Below are 25,786 nucleotides of genomic sequence, written 5' to 3' on the forward strand. Positions count from 1 at the left end.
CAGGATTTTTGAGGATGGTGCTGTGTAGGGCTAGGAGTTGGACTCCATGATCTTTGTGGGTCCCTTCCATCTCAGGATATTCTGTGACGTGAAGAGCCGGGGGGCAGGACCGTTTCGAGCCGGAACGAAGGTTCTGGGCGCGGATTCCCGGGACGCTGCTTCCCCTCGGCGGGCCGGTCCCTTCCCGTGGTTCCGGGCGGACACGCAGCGGCTCCGCCCGCGCCCCGCTGGCGTCGCCGGAGCAGGGCGGGGCCGGGAGCGGCGGCGGGGCCGGGCTCACGGGCTGGGTGCTGGGCTGCGGAGCGGCGGCGGCCGGCGGCGCGCTGGTAGGGGGGCGTCCGGCGGGAGCGGGGGCTGTCACTGCGGGTACAGGGAGCGGAGCGGTGCCTCTCACGGGACCGGAGGTGTTGAGTGGGTTTCGACTGGCGGCACATGAGGGCACCGCACGCTCCCCCTGCGGAGCCGGGCAGGGGTCCCTCCCCGGGCCCCTCTCCCAGCGTGGTGGCCGTGGCACAGGCTGGGGGCTTCGGGAGGTGCTGGCGGGTCGGGACGTGGAGCGCTGGCTTTGGACAAGAGGGCAGTGTCTGCTGGGGTGGTCGTGATGTGCTGCGTCCCCTTTGTGGGGTCGGACAGAGGCCGGGGCTCGGGCGTGATCCTCGGAGATGGCAGGACTGGCAGCTGAGAGAAGGTAAAGGCAGGTCAGTGGGAAACTTTTGTCGTGCATCCTCAGCGCTTGGAGCGTGGGGGCTCCGGGGGACATCCCTCACCCAGGGGACACAGTCAAGGCCTAGGGAGGACAGTGAGGAGGTGGCCCTGGCTACGGCGAAGGAAGGTGTGACCCAGCTGCTGCGTAGGCACACATCCTCTCTAACCTGCTTTTTGTGTCCACCGAAGTCCTGGCTGCACTGATTAATGATTTTGTAATTGGACTTAAAGTCCTCAGGAATTCTGAGAGCTGTGATGCTCCTCTGTAGTCCTCACTCGCTGTGGAAGGAGATGCAGGGTGCTCCTGGTGGCCTTCTCTCTGTCTCCACCCTGTGATGCTGCCACACCAGGACCCTGGCAAAGCCTGGGGTGCTCAGAAGCTGGTAATGCTGGGTTTCCATCTGCAGGACCCCAGGGTCTGAAGACAGCCAGTGTATTTGGTTTTGAAATTCAGATTACAAATACCTATGCATTATATCCCAAAGAAATTTGCCGTATATAGAAAATTATTAAGATTCCTGATTTTGAAGTTTCTTGCTGCGAGGATTGGGTTGTAACACTCTTGAAATCACTGTACCAAGAGCCACAGACAGTAACTGTTGCAGTAAGGAATTGGTATTGGTGTGTAAACCTGCTAAAGGAGGTCTCAAAAAGCTCTGTTGCTAATCTCTAAAAACGAAATAGTGCAGAAGTCAGGTCAGAATGGTCACCTATTCTCACACTTTATTGTTCTTGGCAGTATCTTTCCTGGTATTCTGCATAAACCCTATTTTTGCTGCTTCACTCACCCAGCAGAGGCTGTTGCATGTCAAGACACTCAGTGCCTAGAGGTTATGGTATACCCAGCAGGGCTGTGAATGCACAGAGGTCGTGAAATCAGTTTCTCTTTTTCACATGTGTATTACTTAGCAACACTATCTAAGTGACCACACCGAAGTGTTTTCAGTTGTGGTTAGGCAGGGTTATCTTGAGCCATTTGAGACTTTGTTGATGAGAAGCAGCATCTTTCCATCGATTGCAGGACATGGGTACCAGAGCTTGTGCATGCTCAAGCTCTGTTTGAGAATATGTTACCAGCCTGCCTGGACCAGTAGGGGATGCAAGGCCTGGGGGTTGTTTTAGCAGATACAGCAAAGGTGAATGCTGTTGGACCAATGTGTGGCACTGGCTGAACAGGAATCTCTTTTATGTGTTTGTGTGGCTTTTAACTCAGTGTGGGACACCTGCTTTTGTTGATCTAAATCCAAAGTAGCTGAAGAAGCTGTTTTTTATAAGTGGACAGGACTGTGCCAGATCTTGCAATAACGTTTTTAAGGGGCTCAAGGGCTTGACCATCCAGGTAGAGCAGATGCTGACTGTGGGGAACATTGCAGTCTGTCTGGAGGTGAGTAGGCTGGGTCATAGCCAGCAGCACTGTTTCCAGGCAGATGCTCTGCGTCTGGAGACTGGGACAGAGCTGGGCCTGGCGAGCCTTGGCTGAGCATGAAGTTGCCTTGGAGACTGGGCAAGTTTTTAAAGCACTGATAGAAGAGAGATCCATGGTGAGTCTTCTGTCGTTAATCTCTCCCAGGTCTCTGTGTCTCCACGGGGATACACACCAGTAGGGTTAATTGGGGACTGGGGGTTGCAGATGAAGGAGAACAGGGGGAAAAGGATTCTCTTTGATCTGTCATCGGGGAATGCAGAGGAATGTAGTGTCATTTTGGTACTTTGTAGCCTGGCAAGGGACTTATCTGAAGTGACAGGACTTTTCCCTTTTCCCTCAGGCTCTTGCTTACATGCTGTCCATGTGTCAAGGCAATTCTCTGCAGACAGCTGGCAGAGTGCAAAGTTTAGGAGTGTTGCCTGCAGATGAGTCAGCAGAAGAGAAATATCTTGTTCCTGTAAAGTGCAATGATCTTGTAGGCAAAGCAGCACATGACAGTCACATCTGACTGTGCCAACGCCTCCCAAGTTCAGAGGGATGATAGGACAGCCTTGGAGCAGGTGGTGCCACCCAGGAAGCTGTGGGGGTCCCAGGGCCTCACCGGTCCAGCTGCCAGTCTTGTGCTTTGGGTCCCTGGTGGGAATTGCAGCAGCCTTGGGCTGGAGCACTCACTGAGTTGTTGCAGCAAGCTTGTTTTCAGTTTAAGTAGCAGCATTTATTTTGCTTCACAGGTAAATCTGCACGTGAAAAGCAGCATAAGTGGCAGAAGAAATCCTGCTACTGATGTAGGTTTGCAATTAATACTCTCCAAGAAATTCTTCAGGACGTAAAAAAAAAAAAAAAAAAAAGACGGATGGTCCAGGTCCTCATGCCATCAGTGTGCTTAGGGTGCAGAAAGATCTGACCTGCTTCTCCAGTGTAGTGTGATGCTAGAGTTTTCTGACACCACCAAGACTGAAAAAGGCAGCACTGTCCATAAAGATGCAGACAGTGATGTAAAGCTTTGGCTAATCAGGAAGATTTGCTGGGCCTATTCTGACCTCTTCCACCTGCCAGAGGTGAGAGTTGTGGTTAAATTCCAGCTCTGATGATGATGTAGTTAACTGACACTAAGGGAGAAGTTTTCAATTCCTTTCCTTCCTATATATTTTTTCCTTTCTAGTAATCAATGTTTGTCTTTTTTCCCCTCCCAGAAGTGGCTGTATTTCAGTGGGATTCAGTGATTCCCTGACAGGAAAAGCAATTCTTTTCCCATCTGGCAGTGCACTGCTCCTCGCAGAGCCCATGCAGGTCTCTCTTTCTCTCGGTGAGTTAGCTGGCAGGTGATGCAAGGCGCTTTTTTGATACAGGATGCACCAAAGAAATAAGTTTAAGAAGAAATGCCCTGAGTGTCTTATAAAGTGGTGCAGAGACTCTGATATGCCCATGGCTTTTCCAAACGGGGCACTTCTAGATTTGCTCCTTTCGAGCAGTTTCTCATATTCAGCCATGAACTCAATAATGCAGGAGGGTGACACCTTAAAATAGAACAATGTTAATATTTTACAGCAAGGCTCTTTCTTCTGGTTATGCTTGGTTTCTATCTTGGAGTGTTCAGAATGAGCTTTGAGAGTTATCTTCTCTTTCCTCTTCCCCATCTTCTGCAAATGTAATTAATTTTAGAACAGGCAGTGTTTTATGCATTTGGGTAAGCAAAGCCATATCTTCATGTGTTAAATTCAGCTACAGATGCTGGATCTCACTGTTGGTAAATAGTTGTTTGGAATGCTATTTTAGTCACTTGGGTCAAAATGAAGCATTCTGAGATTAGTAGGTTTATTGCAGTAAGGTGTGGTGTGTTCCCAGTTTTACATGAAGACAAGCCTGGTGATGGGAGGACTTCCCAGAAATGCACTAGCCACAGGACAGAGGTTTTAAAGTTCTGAATAGTGGTAAAATTATTGTTTCATTTCAACATTAATTTGAGCAATTAGCAGAGCTGTGTCACTCATGAGGTGTCCAGCCCTGCTGTCTCGACACTGCAGAGGCTATTTCAGCAACATCTCACCGGTCAGGTCAAAGCAGACAGAGCATATTTATCCCACCTTTGAAGCTGGTTTCTCACTGGGTACATTGGGTAGAGCTGCTGCTGTGTGGCTAATGCTGTCTCACCACTGCTGCTGATTTAATGCACGGTGTATAACAGAATCTCTCAAGTTGGAATCAATTCGTTTGTTTGCCATCGTTTAACTAACTGTGTATACCCTGAGAAATGGAAAAGTTAGAGTGGAGGAGAGCAGATGGTTGGGTGTGGGATGAACTGAAAGAAGCTGTTGAAGTTTTCTCCTGAGCTGGGACAGTGCTGCCCTGTACTATAACCTGCAGTTCTTTGGCTGGCCGTGCGATCTGCACCCAGCAGCAAGGGGCTGGTGATAATTCAGCAGAGGCTGCAGTTGTGTGCAGTGAGGTCTGGTTGCTGTGATGGGCCACGCTGATGCGGGAAGAGCTTCACCTGATTGTGGGGCTGCTATGTCTGTGCTTCAGTGCCAAAGCCTCTGCTTTTGATATTTTGCTGGGAAGTGGTTCAGAATGTCTGCATCCAGCACGTTAACAGACCTTTTAGTTCTCTCCCAAGGGAAGGAAAAAAAGTGGTCAGAGACCTAACAGGTGACTTGAAGCACAGTGAAATTAGTATAATCAAACAACAAGAAAATCAGCTGCTGTTTCCCTCCAGTGTTTCCATGAATTCTGGGTTTGCATGAACCAGATGTTTGCTTCTTTTTTTGAACTCTATAGTTTCTGCTAGGATCACGGTGGTAAATGACTGATGCAGAGTGTGCTTGCAAGATTATGTCTTGCAAAATATAAGAATGACTTGTGTCATACCCTGTGTTTTCACAGAGGCACTCTGGAAGCTGCTGCATTTATAGCACGGATCTCACCTGAAAGTTAAATGTTTGAAGACTTGGACTTGAGGGTTCCAAACTTTTTTTGCCTGAGGTTATGTTTGCACCCTCCCATATGTTTGTTCTCAGGAATAGTAATTTAATTACTGCTAATGGGGGAAACGGCAAGCTTGACTCACAGACATCGTGGAGTGAGTGCTGGATGGGTCATGCAGTTTTGGAATGTCCTTGTGGCTGCTCCTCACTGTCACTTTTATCTTCTCCACGATATTTTTTTGGCTCGTTACTGATCTAAGATTCTCTTTCCCTGTTCCTAGGACATTGTGGTAGGTCTAGCAGAGCAGCCAGGGATAGTTTTAGGTATGTAGCCCCAAACCAGTTCAGCTGTGTCTGACCCTACAACTATCCATAAGGTATCATCATGCTGATGCTCAGTGGGGAGGGAGAGATATTTGCATCTGTTAAACTGCATTTGACTTGTTCCTTAGGAGCATTCCTTAACCTTGAGTCATATGTGCTTGAGTAAGTCTGCTACTTAACAGCTCTTCCACAAAGCACGCCCTTCTTGGCTGTGAAACCAGAGCTTTACCAGTGGCCCTTGGTGAGGACAGTCCCAGCTCATCCCAAGTAGAACACTCAGCAGAGCCTCTCTACTAGGGAAAAAGGTGGTATTCAGAAGGGCATCTGCTCTTTGTCACACCTTGCACTTGCCCCACCTAACATTCCAGCACACCCACTGCATGTGGGTGGGGAGACGTTTTAAATTCCACACCACTCTTATTATTAGGGAGTTGAGGCACGCACCTAAGGATCGTTGCTGGGTGGAGGGGTCACGCTGCTCTCGGGAACAGGAGGCCAGAAGTGCCATGTGCTGCCTAGAGAGGTGCACAGTTCAATAAGAGAGATAATGCTGCTTTTTAGGTTTTGCAAATCTAGCACCCATTTCTAACTCCTGCAGCAGCTGGAAAGGGAATATTCACTGCCATGCCTTCCTATAAATCCCTATTTTTGCTTCAGCTTTATGAAGCTGGAGTTTTTAATACTCCAGACCCTTTTGGAAAGGTACAGTGACTCCAGTCCAAAGCACAGATAACTTCGTTTCTTATAACTGTCATAATTTCTGTCCAAAATTGGTGGTACATCTGTCGGTTCATCAGAGAAGCAGTTCAGCTGAACCACCACTAATTGCAAACTGGTACATAAAGTTCCAGAAGTAAGTGTGGCCTGATGTGGTGTCAGCAGCTGTTTCACCATCTGCTGAGTCACCACTGCGGTGGGGACAAGGGACAAGAGGGGAACACGGTGGCAGCCATCCCAAGGTAGGCTGTCCCCACTGGGGAGCTGCAGCTTGGTCTTACAAGAGCAACAAAGCAAAGAGCAAGCCTGTTTAAACTCTTTTAAGTTATGAGCCCTTCCCTCGCCCTTATCCCTCTGCATAGACCTTCTTCCCTCTCTTCAGGACTGTACAGGATGCAGCACACCCACCAGCTGCCCTGGGTGTGTAAAGGGTAAAGGATCCAAGAGAGAGCTGGACGAGGGCTGATAATCTTTAGGTTGCCTTTTAGATGCGAAAATAGTATTATTAACCTTGTAGTAATAATTTATAATTTCTTGTTTCAGTGTCACTCCAGCCAGCTGACTGCTGCACGCTTCTCTCTGCAGAACAGCTCTGAGTTGCATTAAATGATTCAGTATTCCCACCAGGCACTGTTTGTCAAGCCTTGGCAGCTGATGCCAATTACAACTGGCTAAGCTCCTTGTGAGGTGGCTGTGTCTTTGCACTGACCTTCTGTACACTGTGCCTGCTGTTGACTGATTCTGTTTTGGAAGAACTGAGAAATATCTTTTTTTTTTCCTTTTTTCCCCTCTCCTTCATTTTGCTCCAGTTCTTTCTGGACGTGCTTGGCAAGATGGAGCCACCGACCTCCTCCAGGCTGAATTCCCGAAAGAGAAGAAAAGATGGATCAGGCCCTAATGGGGCAACAGAGCTGGATGGAATCCCTCCAAAAATGTCCCGACGCTCACTCGTAAGTAAGCAGAGATGAGAATTTTGGGAGCCTGTGAGATGAGGACACTGAGCTGTAACAGCAGAAAGATACAGGTGGTTTATCTGTGGACAGAGAAAGCAAGGGGAGGGGCAGGGGATAAGAAGCAAATGACAGTAGCTCTCTTTCTTGCAAATCCAGTTTGGGATTCTCCTTTGTTATACTAATAACATACTTACAACGTGGGCTTAAATTAGGTCTGAGGCAAGCATTGCTAAGCTGCTTTTGTGGTATGTCCGGCTTGTCACTTAAGCTGAGCCAAAGAGGCTTGCATTTAGATAGCCACAGAGAAGGAGGCATTTCTCCCAGGTGGGTTTTAAGTGACCCACTTATTTCTCCCTGGGAGGGAGAAATACTCTGGAGAAGCACATAACGACTGCAGGAGGGTCTGAAGCCTCCTGTAAGCACCTGCAGAAGTTATCTGTTGAATCCATGCTCTGATGCACTGGGGAGACCACTGTTCATTTGATTTTCTTGGGCTGGAGAGAAACTGCATTTATGTTGCTGGTACTTCGGGAGTGTTCAGAAAAAACCCACAACAAACAACTGAAAGATTTCTTTTCTAGATCAACCTTGGTATGGCTTTAACTAGCTAAAGCCAGTGGGATCTTTTCTGAAGGGGGTCTGATCCAGTTAATGCTACTGAAAAGAGCTGTCTTTAACTTGTCCTTGCCACAATATTGCGACAATTGGCTTTTTATAGTTCTTCTCTGCCCTCTTCCTGGAGCTGTCCTGTGCATCACATGTGCTCTAGTAGTTCTTTTCTTATCTTTGTCAAAAGCCAGCTACCATCCCTGCCACGTCATACCAGAGTCATGGTCCTTGGCAAAGTGTGGTGATGTGTTGCAGCTTTCCTCCTCGATGACAGCACTTTGCTCTTCAGGAGGGCTTCAGCCCTGTCACAGAGCATTGACAGTGGTAATGAAGTAAGAGCAGCATTAGCAGTGAGAACTGCGGAGGCAGGCACTGAGTATGGAGGCTTGAGCTATTGTTGACTTCTCCCACAGAACCTTTATGTCCTTCACTGTTGCCAAAACCCACCCTGCCCGTCTTAAAGATCCCGTGTATTTCAGTAAGGAGAAGTGTGCAGGTTATTTATTATTCCATGGGAGTCACTTGCTCTTCAAGTTACTGTCTGATCTGTTAGAAATAAAGCATCTGTGAACAGCACAAGACAAGTAATATCTAGCCACTTTCTAAGCTTCCTGCCTGTTTTTTAGCCACAGGGAAAACACACAGTTCTCCTGGTGAAAGATTTCTTTTCTTCCTTTTGCAAAAGTTTTATTTATTATAGCAAGATTAATAGTGTTGCCTAACTGTGAGATTACCTTGAAGCCTTTTCCACTCCCAGCTAAGCAGCTGTTGGCAGAATGTTCCCCTGAAGTAGCAGGACTCAGCAGCAGATGGTGGTAACAAACCTGCTGACACATAAGCCTGTTGTATTGTGCACATCAGGTTGAGTTTTGGCCCTCACTGGCCCTGCAGGGGAAGGGCAAGACTCTGGCAGGAGCTTTTGAGGATATGTCTCTGTGTTCCTCCGATAATTTTGATAGGGCTTTTTTGTGCTTTTATTCCTAACTTCATATCAGATATGTGCCAACTAAACTGCCAAGAATCTGGTTTTATAGGCAAGTCCCAGACTTAATGGCAGTGATGAGAGGAGAGACCTGCAGGCCTTATTTGACAGTAAGGATTATGGTAGAGGAGGTGCTATGTGAAATGTGGAGCCCTCAGTAACTTAAAGGAGATGTTCAGCAGTAGCAGTTTGTTTGAGTGTAGCGGTCAGTGGTTATTTTCCTGTGCATTTCACTATAAGCACTCTAATAAGGAATGGCACTGGCTAGAATAGCAGCGGTTTTTCTGGTTGCTGTGGTGCTGGACACTGCCAGGATTCTGCAGTGGGACAGGAAGCCAGACAGGAAACTGCAGATTAGCCTTTTTCAGCTTGAAGGTATTATTGTAATGATTTGCAAGCTTGTTTCCTAGTGTTCTGACTGAGGAACAAGATGTCCATTACAGCCCTACACCTTCCAGCTAGGAGGAAATTGAGCTGTTTGTTTTGTAATGGGAAGGGCAGATGTTTCATTTCCATTCAGAGCAGACCAGAAATGATGCCTAGACTTCAGCTGTTGATTAAATGTACTGCTGTGGTCAAGCTAGCAGGCTAGAGGGGTTTTCTTGCAGCAGTTGGAGTTATTCTGCCACAGATCAAGGTCAGTCTGTCACTTGTGTGGCTCAGAAATGGTGACAACACGCACATTCCCTGGGAATTAGTGCTGCAATTGGTATTGCTCTTCTCCTTCTTCATATATTCAAATCAAGGATCTGTTACAGTTTGTACATCACAGCACAAATACTCAGGCACAGCAGAGTGATGATCTTTCCAGAGTGGGCACAGCTGGAGCTGTGACAGTGAGGTTTGAAGCTTGGCTTCTGCTGCTGTGAACTGCTGTTTGTCAGAAGTCTGAGTTTAGCAGCTGCAGCTCTGACCGTCTGATTTTCTCGGTCCAATATAAATACTGTCTTCTAAACTCTTTTTTCTTTCTCTCTTCCTCTCTAAATTCAGGCTAATCAGCCTGCAAGGCTGTTTTGAGGTTTTACACTAATTAGTCTTTTATTACACAGGTCTGAATTGTGCAGAGGTACAATGAGTCACGTGGTGACTAGGGACACTGCAATGGCAGTGCTGCCGCTGTGAACTGCCCTCACTTTTGCACTCTCACAGTGAAACTTTCCTGGCTGTTTAGGGCCTGAGGGAACCAGCTCCGTTCTCAGATGAAGTGGAGATCGACTACAGCAAGCCATACATCAGAGTGACGTATGAAGAAGCCGTGAGAGGGACCCCTTGTAAGTAACAGCACAGACTGGGTGGGGATTGTATAAATGTTGGATTTGGGGGGTGTGGGTATGATTGAGACATCTCTGAGACCAAACTCACCTTATGTGTTGGACCAGGTTTACAGCCAATGACTGAGTGCTTTGGTGATTAGATAACTGTTCCAATGGGAAATTTGGCCTGTCAGTACACCTGAAATTCAAGTTTGTATCTGTGAGGAAAATACAGATATGTATTTTAAACTCTGACTGAGCCACTGACAGCCATAGAACTGCACACTTTCTGTACTACCTTGTCTGAGGTAGCTTTAGGTCAAGCACTTTAAAAGTCATATTTTCTGAAACTTGAAACGGGCAAGTAAAACCAAGTTATGTCTTTGTTCAGAATGTCCCATTCTAGCCTGGATTTGAATTAAAGTCAGTGTCATTAAACACCAGAGGCCAGTCCTACAACAAGAATGTGTCCTTTTATTCTCTAAACCAGGCTGAGAGAAACACTATTTTCTTTGGAAGCCCAAAGGGGAGGCAGAGGCACAACTGACTCCCAAAGGATCACGGCCCTCTCCTGCCAAACAGAGTATGCAGACAGTGCTGTCTTACCTGGCCTCTCTGTTGTGGCTACAGAGACAATAAAAATTCTGCACTTCTATCTACCTGACTTCTGCTGATAGATGAGCCAGCTCAGATTGAGGCCTGGATGTGGTTTCTTGCCAGAGGTTCTGAAAATCCAGTGTATTTCACATTCTGCATTAATTTCCCATCTGAAAATCTCCAGAGTCTGCACAAAGCTTTCAAGAGTGGTGGCTCTCCTGCCTGTCAGGTCTAAAATACAGTGCACACTTCCTTGTTGCAGTTTGTGTCTGTGCTCAGGAACTGTAGCTGCTGCAGGTACAGAGGAAAGACAAGGATGTCCCAGGTACTTTCCAGAATGTAAATGAACACTCATAAGGGTCTGCTAGGATCAGTCCTCTTCTGGCATATGGAAAGATTTTGCTGTCACAGATCTCCAAATCCTTGGCTCTTCAGAGTCTCTTGGCATCCTCAGGTTGAGGTTTTAGCACCACTAAAAAATGATTCTAAGAGGCTGTCCTCAAACTGACTCCTCTGCTTAACTTGAACTTAACAGCCCTGACCTTTGCATCAACTCCTCCTCTTGCCACCTCCCAAGCTCTGTCTCTGGGTACCTCCAAGGCTCTGCCCAGACCTGTGGGGTCTCAGCTTCCTGTTAGGTCTTCTGTCGTCCCTGTTCTCACTGCAGCTTTGGTGTGCCTCTGCTCACCACTCCTCTGAGTCTGTCTGTCTGAACTGGACTAAGAGAGCAGCAGGCTGTTCCCAAGTGTGTCGCATACAAAGACTGGCTTTTGGTTATCAGCAGAAAGAGGACTGTGGTCCTGTGTAGTCCCAAGATCAGAAGCCTCCCACTATTACATGGCAGTGCTAGACTATCTCATTTTACCTCTGGGCTGACCTCAAAGATCTGAGCTACAATTTCCCCTGGCAGAGGTGGCCTGAGGGAAGTTTAGGTTGTTGTTTTTTAACTACTATTATTATTATCATTAATATTGATATTAATATTATTGATGGGTTTAGCTGATAATGATTCAGCAGAACTGTGTCTGCTTTTCTTTGAATAGTTCAGCTGTGTTTTTGAATAAAGCCATACACTGCATGTGTCTGGGGGAACTGATGATGCTGATCCCTCAACCAGACTGTGGCAGCAGGCTGCAGAGGGGGATGCTGTAATGATCTTGAGATGCCATCCTGGCAGACAGGGGGAAATCAGGCACCTGTGAAACATTTGGGCCAGTTCCCCTCTGGTATCTCACTGTTGTGCAAAAAGTTAATTCTGCATTTGGATTTCCATAAAAGGGAAATGTTCAGGGTTTGCTTTTCCCTTGGTCTCCACCTTGTTTGGATGATACATGCTAGGCTTTCAATCTGCCTTTAAATGTGGTTGTTTTCAGCTCTGTGCTTGGATGCATTTGTTTCCACATGGGAAGGCAGAGAGCCAGGCATTTATCTTCACAGTTCTGTCCTGATTATGGTGATGCATTCTATAACGCCTCCATGAGTTTCAGAAGGTCCTCAAATGTGAGCATGAGCACCAGCTGCTTCTCCAGCAAGGCATACTCACAGCTGTCTCTCTGTCCCTTTGGCACAGTGGATCGCCCTGTCAGAGTTTATGCCGATGGAATATTTGACTTGTTCCACTCTGGACATGCCCGGGCCTTGATGCAAGCAAAGAACCTCTTCCCAAACACATACCTCATTGTTGGAGGTAAGGAGTGACCTTGTTGACTTTGGCTGTTGCAGGAGTACAGTTTAGCTCTGTCTGTGGTTGGGCATACAGGGCTTTTGTCTTTGTGGCCCCAGTGACTCTCACTGCAGACACTTGTCCCAAATGTTGCTGGAGTCTTATTGCAAAATGTTGAGGGTTGGGTACATCTGCAGAAAGATACCTGTACCAAATGAGTGCTTAAGGAAAAGATTGTTGATCATGCTGTTTTAATTTCACCACTCTATTTTGTGACAGGTACAGGTGAGTTGCACATCTGAGTATCAGAATACATTAGGGATAGTTGAGCATCTACTTTTGACACATAAATGAGACAGCTAAACTACGAGTCCCTCCATGGCTGCTTTGTTCACCTGTATTGCCCTCCAAATCACTCCCCAGCTCCAGTTTCCTGCTGGAGATTGCTTAGTGCCAAACTGATCCCACTGTGAACGTGATTTCTTGGGTGCCTGCCTTAGAAGTCAGTGAGGCCTTCCTTCTCCAAATAGAAGTTCCCCATTTTGTCTGTTAGGTCATAAGTCTTTAGATGATGCCACAAATGTCCTGCTGAGTGCCTGAAGGGATCTAGCAGAGGGCTTTCAGCCAAGGTCCTTCAAGAATGTAACAGGAAAAAAGATATCCCTCTTCTGGCTGCTGCAGTACATGGGACTCTGTCTAGGCAGTGGCTCTGCTCGTCCCTTCTCCCATGCTAAGGACAAATCAGGCTGTGCATGTTGTCCATCAGGAGCTGACCCCTGGTCAGGCTGCATAAGGATGCTGAAGTATGAGAACTGAAAATACCTTTAAGTAGTCTTCTCAACTCCCAGTGTCTTCATGAAGCAAAATGAAATTCTGCCATAGAGCTATTATAACATCCTTGAGTGGTTTGTTTCCTTATCACAGTTTCAGTTATTGCTGAGAGCATTTTAATAGTGATATGCCTCCACTTCTTGTGTGCTACAGTAGTGTCTGGAAGGGAAAGGGAGGGAGGAGAGCTGAAACAGTTGCTCCAAGCTACAAACTGCCCTGAGCTTAGAAATCTAAAGGGCTGAAAGACATCCCCATGTACATAAACACTACAACAAACAGGAAAATAACGTCAGGTCAAACTATTAACATGTTAAAGTAGCAAGGAGTGTAACCATGTTCTGTGCCTCTAGGAGGCTGGTGAGGAGGAGGGCAGTGAACTGCTCCCCCTGCACCAGGACTGAGACAAGAGGCCACATCCCAAGAGAACATTAGCTCCAAGCAGGGAACAGTCTCCCCCACTCTTTATCATCTGTTTGTCTAGAATGTAAATACATCCAATACCAGTGAGACTGGTAATGCCTTGTTTACTTTTGAGTCTGATAATCAAATAGAACTCCTTCTTCAATATCTCACATTGCAGATTATGAAAAGTGGTTAATTTACTTTCTCATAGAACATAATAATTAAGCTTGATTTCCTGTGAACTCTCTCTTTGTTTTAACATAAACTTTCCAAGTAGACTGTGATATGGTATTTTATGAAATCAGAAGTTGAGGCAGTAAGTCTTTTCACATTCCAAGCCTGAGACATCCAATGCTTTCAACGTGGATTTCTGCGCAGCAGACCCCCAGTGCCATTTCTTATAGAAGAGTGGTCTTCTGTGTTGGCTGGTTTTCTTGATAAGTGTTGTAAGCTCTGGACACCTTAAAGGCTTGGGGTGTAGGTCCCCAGCTTAGGCAGAAATTCCCCAAACAGGCTTCCCAGAATTGCTCAGGAGTTCAGTGCCTTGAGCACTCCCTGTTCCTGATACTTTTTGGCTGGAAGAGCTGGGTTTGAAACACCAGTCTCTGTCAGCTGCTGGCATTGTCTAGTTCAGCAGGATGTAGGCAAGGTCCTTTTGCTGTAAATCATTGTGGTAAGTGCCTCAGACTCAGTGTTCTTTGCCTGTTTCTCCAGTCTGCAGTGATGAGCTGACCCACAACTTCAAGGGTTTCACGGTAATGAACGAAAACGAGCGCTACGATGCTGTGCAGCACTGTCGCTATGTGGATGAGGTGGTGAGAAATGCACCCTGGACCCTCACACCCGAGTTCCTGGCAGAGCACAGGGTAATTTGTGACATCTGATCTGTTTGGAATTTCAATTAGCCTCTCCCTGTTTACAGCAAGAATTCATCCTTGGGGGTGACCTCTGCCTCAGCAAACTGTTTCTGTTGAAGCTCCTTAAATATCGAATGAACTGGGTTATGGGAATTGAGTGGGTTTCTTTGGAGTGTAGAAGCATTTGCTGAGCTGGCATGTAATGTTAAAATAAGGTAGAGATTGTGACATAGTGAAAAAGCCTGAGAGGGTTCTCACTATTTCAGGAGAAGTTGGTGCACGTTACAGACAGGTGTGAAATGCAGTAGGGAGAGGATTACATGGTTTGGAAGAGATTTCTGGGGGTGTCGGGTCCAACTCCCTGCTTACAGCAGGAGCAGCTTAGATATACCTCAGCTTCCCTGCCGCCAGAGACCAGACAAGCTGTCTTGAAAGCCTTTTATCAGTTGGTGAGATAAAGTGAAAGGAATCTCTGACATCTGTTGAACAGCTTTGGGAGGTGAAGTATTCTCCAGGGGAGCTTGCTTAGTTTACCGTTGTTGCCATTAACAAGCCATTTCTCTGTGGACCTTAAAGCAGCTGTGTCCTTATTCCCAGCCTTTTCTTTCCTCTCTGTCATGTGCTTACAATTCTCAGGCAATTGCCACTGAGAACTTGGGAGTGCTCTGTGTTGTGTTGTAAGAGAGGAAAGTGTCTTGCTGTTCTCTCTCACACCCCTGAGTGGAGGTGTTGAGCCTCCACTATTAAACCATCTTTTGACAGCAGCAGGAGATCTGCACATTCCAGATAAAATGTTGACTTGCTTTTTTAATTTTCAGATCGACTTTGTTGCACATGATGACATCCCCTACTCTTCTGCTGGCAGTGATGATGTCTATAAGCATATAAAAGAAGCAGGTGGGTCCCCCTCAAATTCTCCAGGGCTTTCTGTCAAATATCTTCTGTAGTTTCTCCTGTACCTCTTTAATGAAAGATGATGCCTCTCTGGGAACAAGGTCTGCCCAGGAAGCTCTGGTGGCAGGAAGAAGCAGCTCTGGGCCCTGCTTCATAACACTAGTCCCACGTCCCAGCCCAAGCATGGCCCCAGCATTAATTCCTAATTCCAGTCTAGTTATTTTGATTGAATTAACAGCAACCTCTTGAAAACATACTACAGTTTGGCTTAGAGATTCTCACAAATGGGGAGTCTCATGAACTTAGCAGAGGGGCATCTCTAGCTATTTGCTGTAAAGTTCACTGAGGGTGCAGCTTTTTTATATCTATCAAAACTCAGCCATCAGAGTGTTATATTTCCATCCATTAAAATGTCGGACTCCTTGTCCTGGCCTTGTCTCCACACTATTCTATATGCAGTCAATATTTAAAGACAGCTAAAGTGAAGACCTTTTCGTTAGAATATGTGGTATTTTGACATTTGGTATTTTGATATTTTATTTAGGCATCCTAGAAAGGATGGCTCTGGTATTGTACATTTAAGGACAAAGATGTGAGAGCAGCTAGGAAGTGAGCTCTTGACAGGAGAAATTGTTTCCTAATCGAGGTGGCAGCAGCTTTTTGCCATGTGTCTTGCTCAAGCTGTCCTGGGTCCTTTTCCCCAACTTTAGGCATGTTTGCACCGACCCAGAGGACTGAGGGCATCTCCACATCGGACATCATCACACGCATCGTGCGGGACTACGACGTCTATGCCCGGCGGAACCTGCAGCGCGGCTACACGGCCAAGGAGCTCAACGTCAGCTTCATAAACGTGAGTTGAAGGGGGCCTCACCACACGCTGTGAGAGCCAAAATATTGCAAAGTGTGAAGAGAGTCTTGTCTAGTGATAGCACAGTCCTGCCATGTGCCAGTGAAAGACCTGTCTGCAGAGCTAAGCGTTGGCACCAAACCAGTGTCGTTGGAGTAGAAATTAGACTTCCACACCTGAAATCACTTCAGAGATTGAGAGGACTCAGAGGAGGTGGGGGGTTGCTAATGCTGCTGTCTTGTCAGAGATGCCTTGATGATGTCTTACCTATTTAAAGAGCTGGATAGAGGGTGTGTGGCAAAATGTACGTTTTCTTGAATGAAGAGTGAGTTGTTCTTGACAGCAGCTGCTGTCTCATCTCTCTCCTCTTCCCCCAGCCACCTCCTTAGGGTAGAGTCATTTGTTAGGATAAAATGATGCTATTTCTGATGCTGTTTTCACTGTACTGTTCCCCTCCTGGAGCTGCAGGAGCAGCAGTGCTTGGGTAGGACAGAAGGATATGCCTTCATCCTGTCCTGAGCAGTTCTAGCCCTCAGCCCTCAAAAAGAATACATGGCAGAAGACATTTTTGATGTTGGAAGTAAATTTGTAAACATTTATTTTTATCACTCAGATACTGTGCCTGTGAACAACAATGAAACAGGAGAGGTAATGGCTGCTTGCCCTCTCTTTGGCACATAAATCTGCCTCTTTTTAAAAACACCCAGCAGAAAGACTGGTGCTGTTGTGATATGCAGAGAGATCTACAGCAAGTCACTGGAATCTAATCTGTGTGGTGTATAAATATTTCCCTCTTCCATGCACTCCTATTAGATAGTGCTTATCTCTGGCTTTAGTCTTGCTTTGTGTACTGTGCCAGTGCCTGCCACAGAGTGTCTCACAGCCCCACTGTGTCTGCCATGTAGTCTAGGAAAGAAGTGTGATGGAAGTGAAGGAGAAATGTCACCAGACTAACGGAGATACTGAGTCTCAAGCAGCATTTCAGTGTAGTAACACAGAGCAGAGATGGTCTCCACTCAAATCTGGTGAGCTGTATTCTGATCCACCACTCTCTGTGCAGGAGAAGAAATATCACCTCCAGGAACGCGTGGATAAGGTGAAAAAGAGGGTGAAGGATGTAGAGGAGAAGTCAAAGGAATTTGTCCAGAAAGTGGAAGAGAAGAGTATTGATCTCATTCAGAAGTGGGAAGAGAAATCTCGGGAGTTCATCGGCAATTTCCTGGAGATGTTTGGCCCAGAAGGTGCATTGGTAAGGAGCTGCTCTGGGAAAAGGGAATTTTGGAGACACTAACAGACATTGTACGGCTTCTACAGAGTCTGCAGAGGAAAGGTTTGGCGTTGTTGCAGTGCTCAGTGTGCTGCCAGTCTCCAGACAGGTTGTCACAGGTTTGGGCAGCCTGTTTACAGAGAGTACTCATCATTGCCAACGAGATAACGCCAGTTACATTGTAGAGTGAAAAGCTCCCCTCTCCCACGAGCTGGCCTGTAAACTCCAGTTTGTGCCATGCTGACCACTGATCTGCCAAGAGGATGGTGGTCACTTTGTCATTGGCCTAAGCTGGGTCTGAAACTGTTTGTTTATGCCAGGCTTTCCTGGCTAAATATCACAGGCATTTCTTGTTAGAAGTGCTTGAAAATGCATGGTGATTACACTGGGCAGTTGGGTGGTGATTACATGGGCAGTTTCCAAAGCCCAGAGTGATGCTGGGGCTTTTCTGCTCTTAAATAGCATAGTTCTGAAGGGATACAACTCAAAATGCTGCACAGGCTATAAGTAGTGTCCATTTCCATGACTGTGTAACCCCTGCTAACTGTCCTCATGCTTCCCTCACCAGAAACACATGCTGAAGGAGGGCAAGGGCAGGATGCTGCAGGCCATCAGCCCAAAGCAGAGTCCCAGCAGCAGCCCCACACACGACCGCTCCCCATCTCCCACCTTCCGCTGGCCCTTTTCAACCAAGACCCCTCCTTCCTCACCTGCCAACCGCTCCAGGAACGAGTCTGCAGTCACCTATGACATCAGTGAGGATGAAGAGGATTAACCTACCTGCCAGGATTTGCTGCAGACTGCTAATCGCTGAATCCTAAGTCCAGACCCAGTGGGGAACTCTAAATGAGCAAGAGAGCCATAGGAGCAGGGCTGATGGTGAGCACAGGGCCTTGGAGGCCCCCATTGCTCTTAGCAAGGGCTGCTGCCTGGAAGCACATTCAAACCTCCTCTCCCTTCTTCTCCCTAAATCCCCTTTTTATTGTTTACGTTCTAGTGGTTTCCAGGGTGAAGATGGTTTTTATATTTTAAGAAAATATTCGTTAAAAGGGCAAAGAATAGCACTCAAGCGTGGCTTTTGTTTTAGTTTCTTTTCCCTTGTTAAACCTCCAGGCAAGAGGGAGAGTGGGAAGACTTATCTGTCTCTTCTTTCCTTCAGCTCCTCTGTCTCCCCTCCACCCCCAGGCAGTACCTGTGCCACTGCCAAAGGAAAGACCCCTCAGTTCCTTAACCAGCATGACCTCGAGAGCACACACAAAGCAGTGGTGTAATGAGGCTTCTAGGAAACAGAGACATCCCTGCTGGGCTGGAGCTGATAGGAATCTATCCAGCAGACTCTGTAGTGCTTGCATGCCCCTTAACTGAGCTTCCCAGCGTGTCACAGTGAGGACGTGCTGGGCAGGGGGTCCCAGCTTGGCACGCAGGAGTTACACCCGGGAAGGACTTGAAGCACTGTAGAGTGGCACACCCCATAAAGTGCACAACATTCATAGCTCCAAACAGTAGAGAGGCTGCAAGGGAAAGGCCTTTCCAGCTAATCTTAACAAGACTGCTAAATTCTGAGCTAAAATTGAGCCCTCAGTTGCTGTTGGAGAGAAGAAAATGAATCTTTGCTTCAGGGCACTTGCTGTCGTGCATTTCCTTGGGTGTGTCAGAGCCCGATAGGAAATGAATGTGTCTAGTCTCTTGAGAAGTTCCTTGTTCCAGTCTGTGGTGTGTTACACGTTTTAGTGTCTGTCCAAAAGGTCTCTCAGCTATGTGTGTGTTTGTGTTTCAGTTGCTGTGCTTTAGGGGCTGGAGGAGTCCTTCACACAGGTGCCGTGAAGTCCCTGCTCTAAGGGCAAAGCAGCCAATTTGCTGCTGATGTCAGTGTGTGCAGCTGGACAGATGAAGGGCCCCAGTCCTGTGTGACAGTTACCTGGCTTGTGCAGTACAGCACAAATCCATGCCTACTCACTCTGCTCCATGAGGTAGGATGGAAGGAGCATCAGAGTGCTGCAGCTTTTTAAGGTTATTTAGACACATAATGCTCATTTGAGTCCATGGTCCAAGTTGTGCCTGCTGTCATGTCTGTGATACACACTGCTTTGTGGCCTGTGGCTCCCCAAGGGGACTTGCCTCCCCATGGCTAAGCAGAGCAGGTTGGTGCTTCTTCTGTCCTGCAGCCAGCACTGGAGAAACTGGCCTTGCTGTCATGTAGCTGTGGAGCTTTTCTGCCAGGGTTTGCCTCTGATACCCCCTGTCTCTGGGTGGAGCTGCTGGGCTGAGTTGTCTGTATCCTGTGGTGCTGGGAACAGAGGACAGCTCAGAGTCCAATCAGCAATGCTGCAGGGAGGTCTCCAGAGCAGGATGTGAGGCTTGGGTAGCAGTACATGCAAGGAGGAAACTCATCAAGTGCTGCCACAAGCTCTGCATGCTTCCAGAGCATGTGGCCTGTTGTAGGAACAGGCTACAGCTTATTTCCAGCTTTTGTCTTGGTGGCTTTTTGTCACGCTGCCCAAAGGGCTTGACAGAGGTTCTGTACTTCTCTTGAGGCCAGAACCAGTATGGGAAAGGGTATTTTGGGGATCACTAATCTGCCACTTGGACCTCTTTCAGCAGGGATGTGCACAGCTGTGGGAGCATGGCTGGCTGCTGTGGATTTTAAACTGTAAGGAGCAAATAACAGTCACATGGTAGAAGACAGTTGTTAATCCTCTGGTTTATGAGTGGTAGAACACTTCCTTTGTATCATCCACATTGTCTCTTCCCTCATCTTCCCTTCCTCACTCTTCCCTCAATATGGATGTTGCGGTTGCTTCCCTGAGCCAGATCACAAAGGCCAGGCTGCTTTAGAGCCTTACTACTGTTTTAAACACAAGTTATGCAACAGTGTTCTGTAAGTTTGGGTAACTGTGGTGTTCTGGATGGTGGCTTGTTCTGCAGAGACCTTAACATACTTGGTCTCTCTGCAAAATCTGGGGTGCTTAGTAAGAAGCCAGCCATGGTTTTACACGTAGCTTGGAATAACAGAGCTATTTCTTGTAACCAATAATCTCTGCTTCCTCCTTGCACTGAAATTAAATTGGACACTGAAATCCTAGCCTAGTCTTTTTTTTTTTCCCTTGGTTTTGTTTTCTCTTGGATTGCATGACCAGCACTGTCATGTTTTATCAGGAATAGGTAAGAGTTTGAGCAAAACACAAGCCAAGTTTCCCAGGATCATCTCATTCCCACAGATACATCCACTGTATCTGCTGCTTTAGGGCTGTCCTGCACACCTCTAAGCCATCACTCTTCAAATCTAGACGTGTCTACTCATATGAAACAGCCCTATTTCACTTCCTCTGTGGATCTGGGAGGTGAGCCTCTGGGAAAGGAATTTCTGATGGCAGAGAACAGCAGCAAAAGGACAGAATTGAGAGGTACCAGGGATGGTGGTAGAAGCAAGAGCATTGGAGAGCACTACAATTTATTAACATGTAATCTGCTCATTTGAAACCACGGTCTGAGTTGTGCTTCTCTTGTCTGTAATGAACACTTGGGGTCAAAAGATTACCCAGTGGTTTCTGCAAATTGTAATTTCTCCTGATTTCCATCCCCATGTCTAGAGCAGATACTGGTACTGGACTGAGGCGGGTTGAGGCAGCATTAACTAATTGCCAGTGTTAGAAAGGTGCATCAAGGCGCCTTCCTTTGTCTGGTGCCTGACTGGCAGGTGTGGATGCTCCCTGTGTGCTTTCTGGAGCAGCCAGTGCCATAGAGAACAGGCCCCAGGGACAGCTCAGAGCCAATCTGATGTCTTGGGAGAAATTACCATTGACTTGGACTTGCCTTGGCTGTGGGATCCCAGCCAGCAGCACCAGCTCAGAATCACAGCTGGGCGTTGGGCATCTCGTGACGGTCTCATGTCATGGCTGTGTTAGTCTGGGCTCCATCCTCCTCCCCCTGTATGGAGTCATCTCCCACCCAGCCTAGGCAGAGACAATATGAACCCAGTCACCAATGCAAGACTCCAGTAAAAATTTATCTTTACTCAGTGCTAGACAAGAGCCTCCGGGCTGGAGGTGGCTTCTGTGGACCCCCTTGGCTTTTAGGTTTTAGACCCTTTCATTCTGTCCCAAGATGTTCTTTCCCCTTCTGCCTTTTCTGCTGCCAGCAGCTCCCCAGGGCCAGGGGAGGAGACGAGAAGGTTGTGCAGGGTAGACCAGCCCCTCACCCCACTCTGTCCCTTGGCACCCCAGTTTCTCCCTCCTGCTCACGCCTTGGTGTCGGCGCCTGCGGGTGCGAAGCTGACGGGCTGGTAGCCCGGCTTGTCATCCTGCTTGCGGTAGTACATCCGCGTCAGCACTGCCAGGATGAAGGTCTGCGGGATCAACAGCTGCACATTCATCTCTGGAAGAGGAGAAGGGTCATTTGAAACTGCCTTCATCCACCATGCCCACTCCCCATGCCATGCCATGTGATGGAGGGGCTCGGCTGGGAGCACGTGGTGCTGCTCATCTCCCAACTTACGCTGTGACCTGGCCTTGGAGGAGAAGGGTGGCGAGCAGGCGATGCTGCCGCTATTGGCCAGGATGCTGAAGATGGCAGGCTGGAGTGCCGTCAAGAGGAGCAGGATCTGCGACCACCAACACCCCAGTGGTGAGGGCCATGCCACTGCCCAGCTCCCAGCCTTCACCTTCCCTGCTATCCTGCAGCCAGCAGGGCTCTCCACATGCAGTGGCTCCTGCCCCACTATCTTCCTTCATGCTGCCTCACCCCATCTGTGCTGCAGGAGCCCCTCACCTAGGAGGGAGCTGGGCAGGGCAGGGGCTCACCTGGAAGCAGGTGAACTTGCCCTGCATGTTCTGCTCAGCCAGGTGCAGCCGGGCCTGCCGGAAGAGGATGCCTAGGGCCCACAGCCCAAAGAGGGTGGAGACACCAACTAAGGTGTTGATCCAGAGGGCCACACTCTCCGCTGAAATCTGAGGGGGACACACAGAAAACATTACTGGGCTGACAAAGCTCAGGTGGAGGCTTCCTGTCTAGGTCATCAACCTGCCCATCCCTGTGCTCTGGCACTTACGTCAGCAGGGTTGTAATTCCCATCGGCAGACAGGATCAGCCCCAGGAAGACAGCGAATGCCCTGAAGAAGGCATACTGGAAAGTCCCCAGGATCATCAATTTAAGCTTTTTCCTGGCATAGTGAGAGAGATTGGTAGCACTCTGAGGTCCCCAAGTCCCTACCCAGGGACTTCTCTTCCAGCCCAGCAGAAGCAGTGAAAGCCCTCCAGGAGCAGAGGTTTATCTCAGCTCCCCCTCACTTGCTCATGGTGATTCGGGGCAGGCAGGGGCAGCAGCAGCAGCAGGGCCCAGTGCTGACCACCATGGGCACGTCCTTCAGGGTGCTGAGCAGCGCTTCCTTCCCCCCAAAGCCCTCAATCATGACCAGCAGCAGCAGGTAGAAGCAGACAGCGAAGTACCTGGGGAGAAGGAGGAAGGCAGGTCAAGCCCTGTGGGCTCTTTGGTGCCCTGTCCCAGGGTGGGTGATACTCACGCCGTGGTTGCCATCTCCACCACCATCATGGAGCGCGGGAACCACAGGCCAAAGCAGCTGACCACTGACACAACCTGGGGGACACGTGAGCTTGGCACACTGACATTCCCCCCTCCTGTGGGCTGGCACCCCTTGGATGGCTCTGGCCCCCCAGGGGGGCCCCCCCAGCACCCCCACAACCCAGCTCACCGTAGGGGCTGAGCTGCTCCAGCAGAGGGTCTTCATCTTGATAGGGCAGCGGATCTTGCGGAAGAGGTATGAAACCTCTTCTGCATAGATCACAACCGACAACAGTGTCATGATGGTGCAGAGGCCCAGGATGATGAGTTGGGCCGTGTCCAGCTCTGCCAGGGAGGGATGAGAAGCTGTCTTCATCCTGTCTGGTCCCCCCTGAGGCCATCAGTACAGGGAGCTGCCCCACGACCCACCACTCCACAGATTTAGGAAGCTCTGTGCCATGCCCTGGACCAGAGCTGGCCCTTCTGCACCACTGCTCCCCGTGCCATGACACCCACCCCAGTGCTGGCCCTTCCTGGGCTGTACCCATCCCTGCATGTAGGACTATGGGATGGGAGGCTAAGACCCTGGCAGCAGTCCAGTTTTTGATTTCTGGGGCTGCTCCGTGCCTGCACTTGCCACGGCCACCCTACCACCTTCACCCCTGTCCTGCTCCCGCCAGGAACAGCAGGAGGGTCCTCCCCACCCCTTCCCCCCACCTACGGTGCAGCAGCTGCTGGGAGGTGGGCGGCAGGGAGAAGCAAGCTGCCGGCACGCTGAAGTTCCTGATCAGCATCTCCACCAAAGAGCGGGAGAACCTGCGGAGCAGAACGGGAGTGCTGATGGGGCCGCAGGGACACGAGGACACCCGGGGCCACAGGGTGCGAGCAGTCACTGCCAAGCGCTTCCCTTCCTTTACACAGGGAAGGAATCATCCAAAGTTCTTATCCAAAAAGTTGGATTTGCCCGGCTGCAAAGCGGCACTAGTGTCTCCAGCACTCACCTGGGGTCATCGGCCAGCTCCAAAGTGGACTCCATGCTGTTGGGCTCCTCGCTGTCCCAGTGGCTGTGGGGCTGCTCGTCACCGCCCGCCTCAGCTCCCCTCGCCGGCCCACGGGGTCAGAGTCCCCAGGGCAGGGACCGCGGGACGATGCCGCGCCTCGTTCCAGTTTAACCAGAGCCTCCAGAGCTTCCCTCCCTCTCCCGCAGCTGCGGGCACCCATTGGCGTGGCCCCGCGCCGTCCCGGCCCACCGAGTGCTTTGGCCACCAGGTTATCGACCCGGGAAGGCAATTGTCACCCGTACGGGCACACCTGTATCTCAAGGTCTGGGCCGTCGGGCACCTGTGCTGGGGTGACACTGCTGCATCCCCGGGTAGCCGGACTGTGCTGATGGTGCCATGGAGGGTCTGGACGTGTCCCCATGTCCCCTCAGCAGCAGTGTCGGGTTGGGACGTGGTGCCGCCGGGTGGTGGGAAGCCTGTCAGCCCCTGCTCTGCTCTGCGGGCCCTGGGAGGACTTTGGGTGGCTGAGCTACAGGGATCCGGATCTGAGCCCGGCATGGAGCAACTCTCACGGCACTAGAGGGCAGGGCTGGCCCAGCGCTCAGAACCCTGCCTCAGGACAACAGCAGCTCCCTGGCCTGGGGAGGCGACAATCTGAGTGGGAAGCTGGGGGCTTAGGCAGGGAGAGCACTGTACCTTTCTCTTAGATGGATCCCAGAATCCTCATGGGTTCCAGGGGTGTCCACGGCTCCAGATGTTCTCCCAAACCTCAAGGAAAATGAGTTCTGGTTTGTACTGGGTGTCCTTGGAACCGCTACCCTTTGCCCCTCTGGCAGGGGCTTTTGCTGCAGCCAGAGTGGCATCAGGACCCAGATGTGTGTTCTGCACCTTGCTGTAGGAGCAGGATGCTGCTGTTGTCATGGGAATAGGATGGTGGGAGGGGCCGGGGGGAGGGAATGGGTGTGGATGCTTCAGTTCCGTGGGAATGGGATGGTGGGGAGGAGGGAGTCCTGTGAGGACTCTGCATATCCGAGGTGTTGTGCACAGCTGGCCCTCCCCTCTCCTCAGCCCCATTAACCAAGCCCCATACATACTGTCCCTACATACTGCACATACCCTTTCCTGCCCTATATGCTGTAACCTAACCTGGCTTACTGCGTGCTGCACACCCAGCCCTCTGCACTCACCCACACACACTCACCCACACCTTGCACAAGCAGACCCCTCGCCATGGCTGCTCCCGACCCCACAGGATGCACGGGACCAATGGGGCCCCCCCATCTAGCATCCTTGTATCGCCGGCATTGCCTACGGTTGAAGAAACACATCAGCTCCGATGACATCTGCTGCGCTGGCCTTTATGTGACAGTCGCTGCAGGCTACGTCATGGCAATCTTGCTGTCCTGCTCATCCACCTGGTGCTCATCCCCCTGTGGTCCATCAGCACTGGGATGATCTGCACGTATCCCTGGCCCGAGGGAAGCAGAGCCCAGCCCCAGCATGCAGCCACACGTGCTGCACTGCCCAGACACGTGCAGGAACCTCTTTCCCTGCCTGGCGTAGCCCCAGGGCCAGCACCACCCTTGGGTGCCCGCTGCACAGGGGCACGTGCTGGTCCCCTTGCCCACCACAGATGTGTCTGGTTATCCCTGACTCATTGCTGCAGCACCATGATGATCCTTCTTGCCACTCAGGTACTACCTGAGCCTGCCTGAGCCCTGGTCCCCTGCACTCCCCAAGCACAGCACACCCCAAGGTGCAAGGTACAGCTGCGGGGCATGGAGCAACCTGCCAACCCGTGAGGTGGATGCAGAATATGGCTGGGCCCCAAGCCCAAAGCAGAGGGCAGCCCCACACATTGTTGCTCTGCATGTGTGAGTCCCAGCACACATGCACACACATGCAAGGAGGGCTCCATTGCTGCACACACTTCCCTCTGCACCCCCACTGGAGCTGGATGCACCCACAGCACTGACCTACCTGCACCAAGCCCCCAGCCCCATCACTGTGCCCAAG

General features: G+C 49.6%; 2 protein-coding genes across 6 annotated transcripts; one reads left to right on the top strand and one right to left on the bottom strand.

The window, feature by feature from the left end:
• The first annotated feature begins 207 nt into the window (after nt 1-207).
• PCYT1A (phosphate cytidylyltransferase 1A, choline) lies at nt 208-20,333 on the top strand. Of its 2 annotated transcripts, none has more exons than XM_014871669.2 (9): nt 208-326; nt 6,903-7,043; nt 9,809-9,908; nt 12,058-12,174; nt 14,098-14,249; nt 15,059-15,137; nt 15,845-15,987; nt 17,045-17,233; nt 17,820-20,333. In XM_014871669.2, the coding sequence occupies exons 2-9, from the start codon at nt 6,927-6,929 to the stop codon at nt 18,024-18,026; spliced, it is 1,104 nt and encodes a 367-aa protein (XP_014727155.1). In that variant the 5' UTR covers nt 208-326; nt 6,903-6,926; the 3' UTR covers nt 18,027-20,333. The 2 variants fall into 2 exon arrangements, with proteins under 2 accessions (XP_014727155.1, XP_088026576.1); XM_088170450.1 differs by lacking the exon at nt 208-326 and adding an exon at nt 787-3,437.
• A 911-nt stretch (nt 20,334-21,244) lies between these two features.
• SLC51A (solute carrier family 51 member A) lies at nt 21,245-25,396 on the bottom strand. 4 transcript variants are annotated; one of them, XM_088170441.1, is made up of 9 exons: nt 24,467-25,396; nt 23,491-23,585; nt 22,960-23,114; nt 22,771-22,844; nt 22,538-22,696; nt 22,299-22,410; nt 22,051-22,197; nt 21,746-21,851; nt 21,245-21,625 (listed from the first exon to the last, which is right to left on the bottom strand). In XM_088170441.1, the coding sequence occupies exons 1-9, from the start codon at nt 24,631-24,633 to the stop codon at nt 21,489-21,491; spliced, it is 1,152 nt and encodes a 383-aa protein (XP_088026567.1). In that variant the 5' UTR covers nt 24,634-25,396; the 3' UTR covers nt 21,245-21,488. The 4 variants fall into 4 exon arrangements, with proteins under 4 accessions (XP_088026567.1, XP_014727156.1, XP_088026568.1 ...); XM_014871670.2 differs by lacking the exon at nt 24,467-25,396 and adding an exon at nt 23,771-23,969; XM_088170442.1 differs by lacking the exon at nt 24,467-25,396 and adding an exon at nt 23,771-23,950 and having other exon boundaries at nt 23,487-23,585.
• Between the last annotated feature and the right edge of the window lie 390 nt (nt 25,397-25,786).

The sequence above is a fragment of the Sturnus vulgaris genome, chromosome 10 (assembly GCF_052056855.1).
Source record: "Sturnus vulgaris isolate bStuVul1 chromosome 10, bStuVul1.hap1, whole genome shotgun sequence".
NCBI lineage: Eukaryota > Metazoa > Chordata > Aves > Passeriformes > Sturnidae > Sturnus > Sturnus vulgaris.

Excerpts from the sequence above, each read along its gene's own strand:
- SLC51A (XM_088170441.1), bottom strand. The coding sequence starts at position 24,633 with ATGCCACTCTGGCTGCAGCAAAAGCCCCTGCCAGAGGGGCAAAGGGTA. Across the intron at positions 23,586-24,466 it reads GGGATCCATCTAAGAGAAAG|GTTCTCCCGCTCTTTGGTGG; the intron begins GTACAGTGCTCT and ends TCTGCTCCGCAG. Across the intron at positions 22,697-22,770 it reads GTGGAGATGGCAACCACGGC|GTACTTCGCTGTCTGCTTCT; the intron begins GTGAGTATCACC and ends CCTTCTCCCCAG.
- PCYT1A (XM_014871669.2), top strand. The coding sequence starts at position 6,927 with ATGGAGCCACCGACCTCCTCCAGGCTGAATTCCCGAAAGAGAAGAAAA. Across the intron at positions 7,044-9,808 it reads AAATGTCCCGACGCTCACTC|GGCCTGAGGGAACCAGCTCC; the intron begins GTAAGTAAGCAG and ends CTGGCTGTTTAG. Across the intron at positions 15,138-15,844 it reads TAAGCATATAAAAGAAGCAG|GCATGTTTGCACCGACCCAG; the intron begins GTGGGTCCCCCT and ends CCCCAACTTTAG.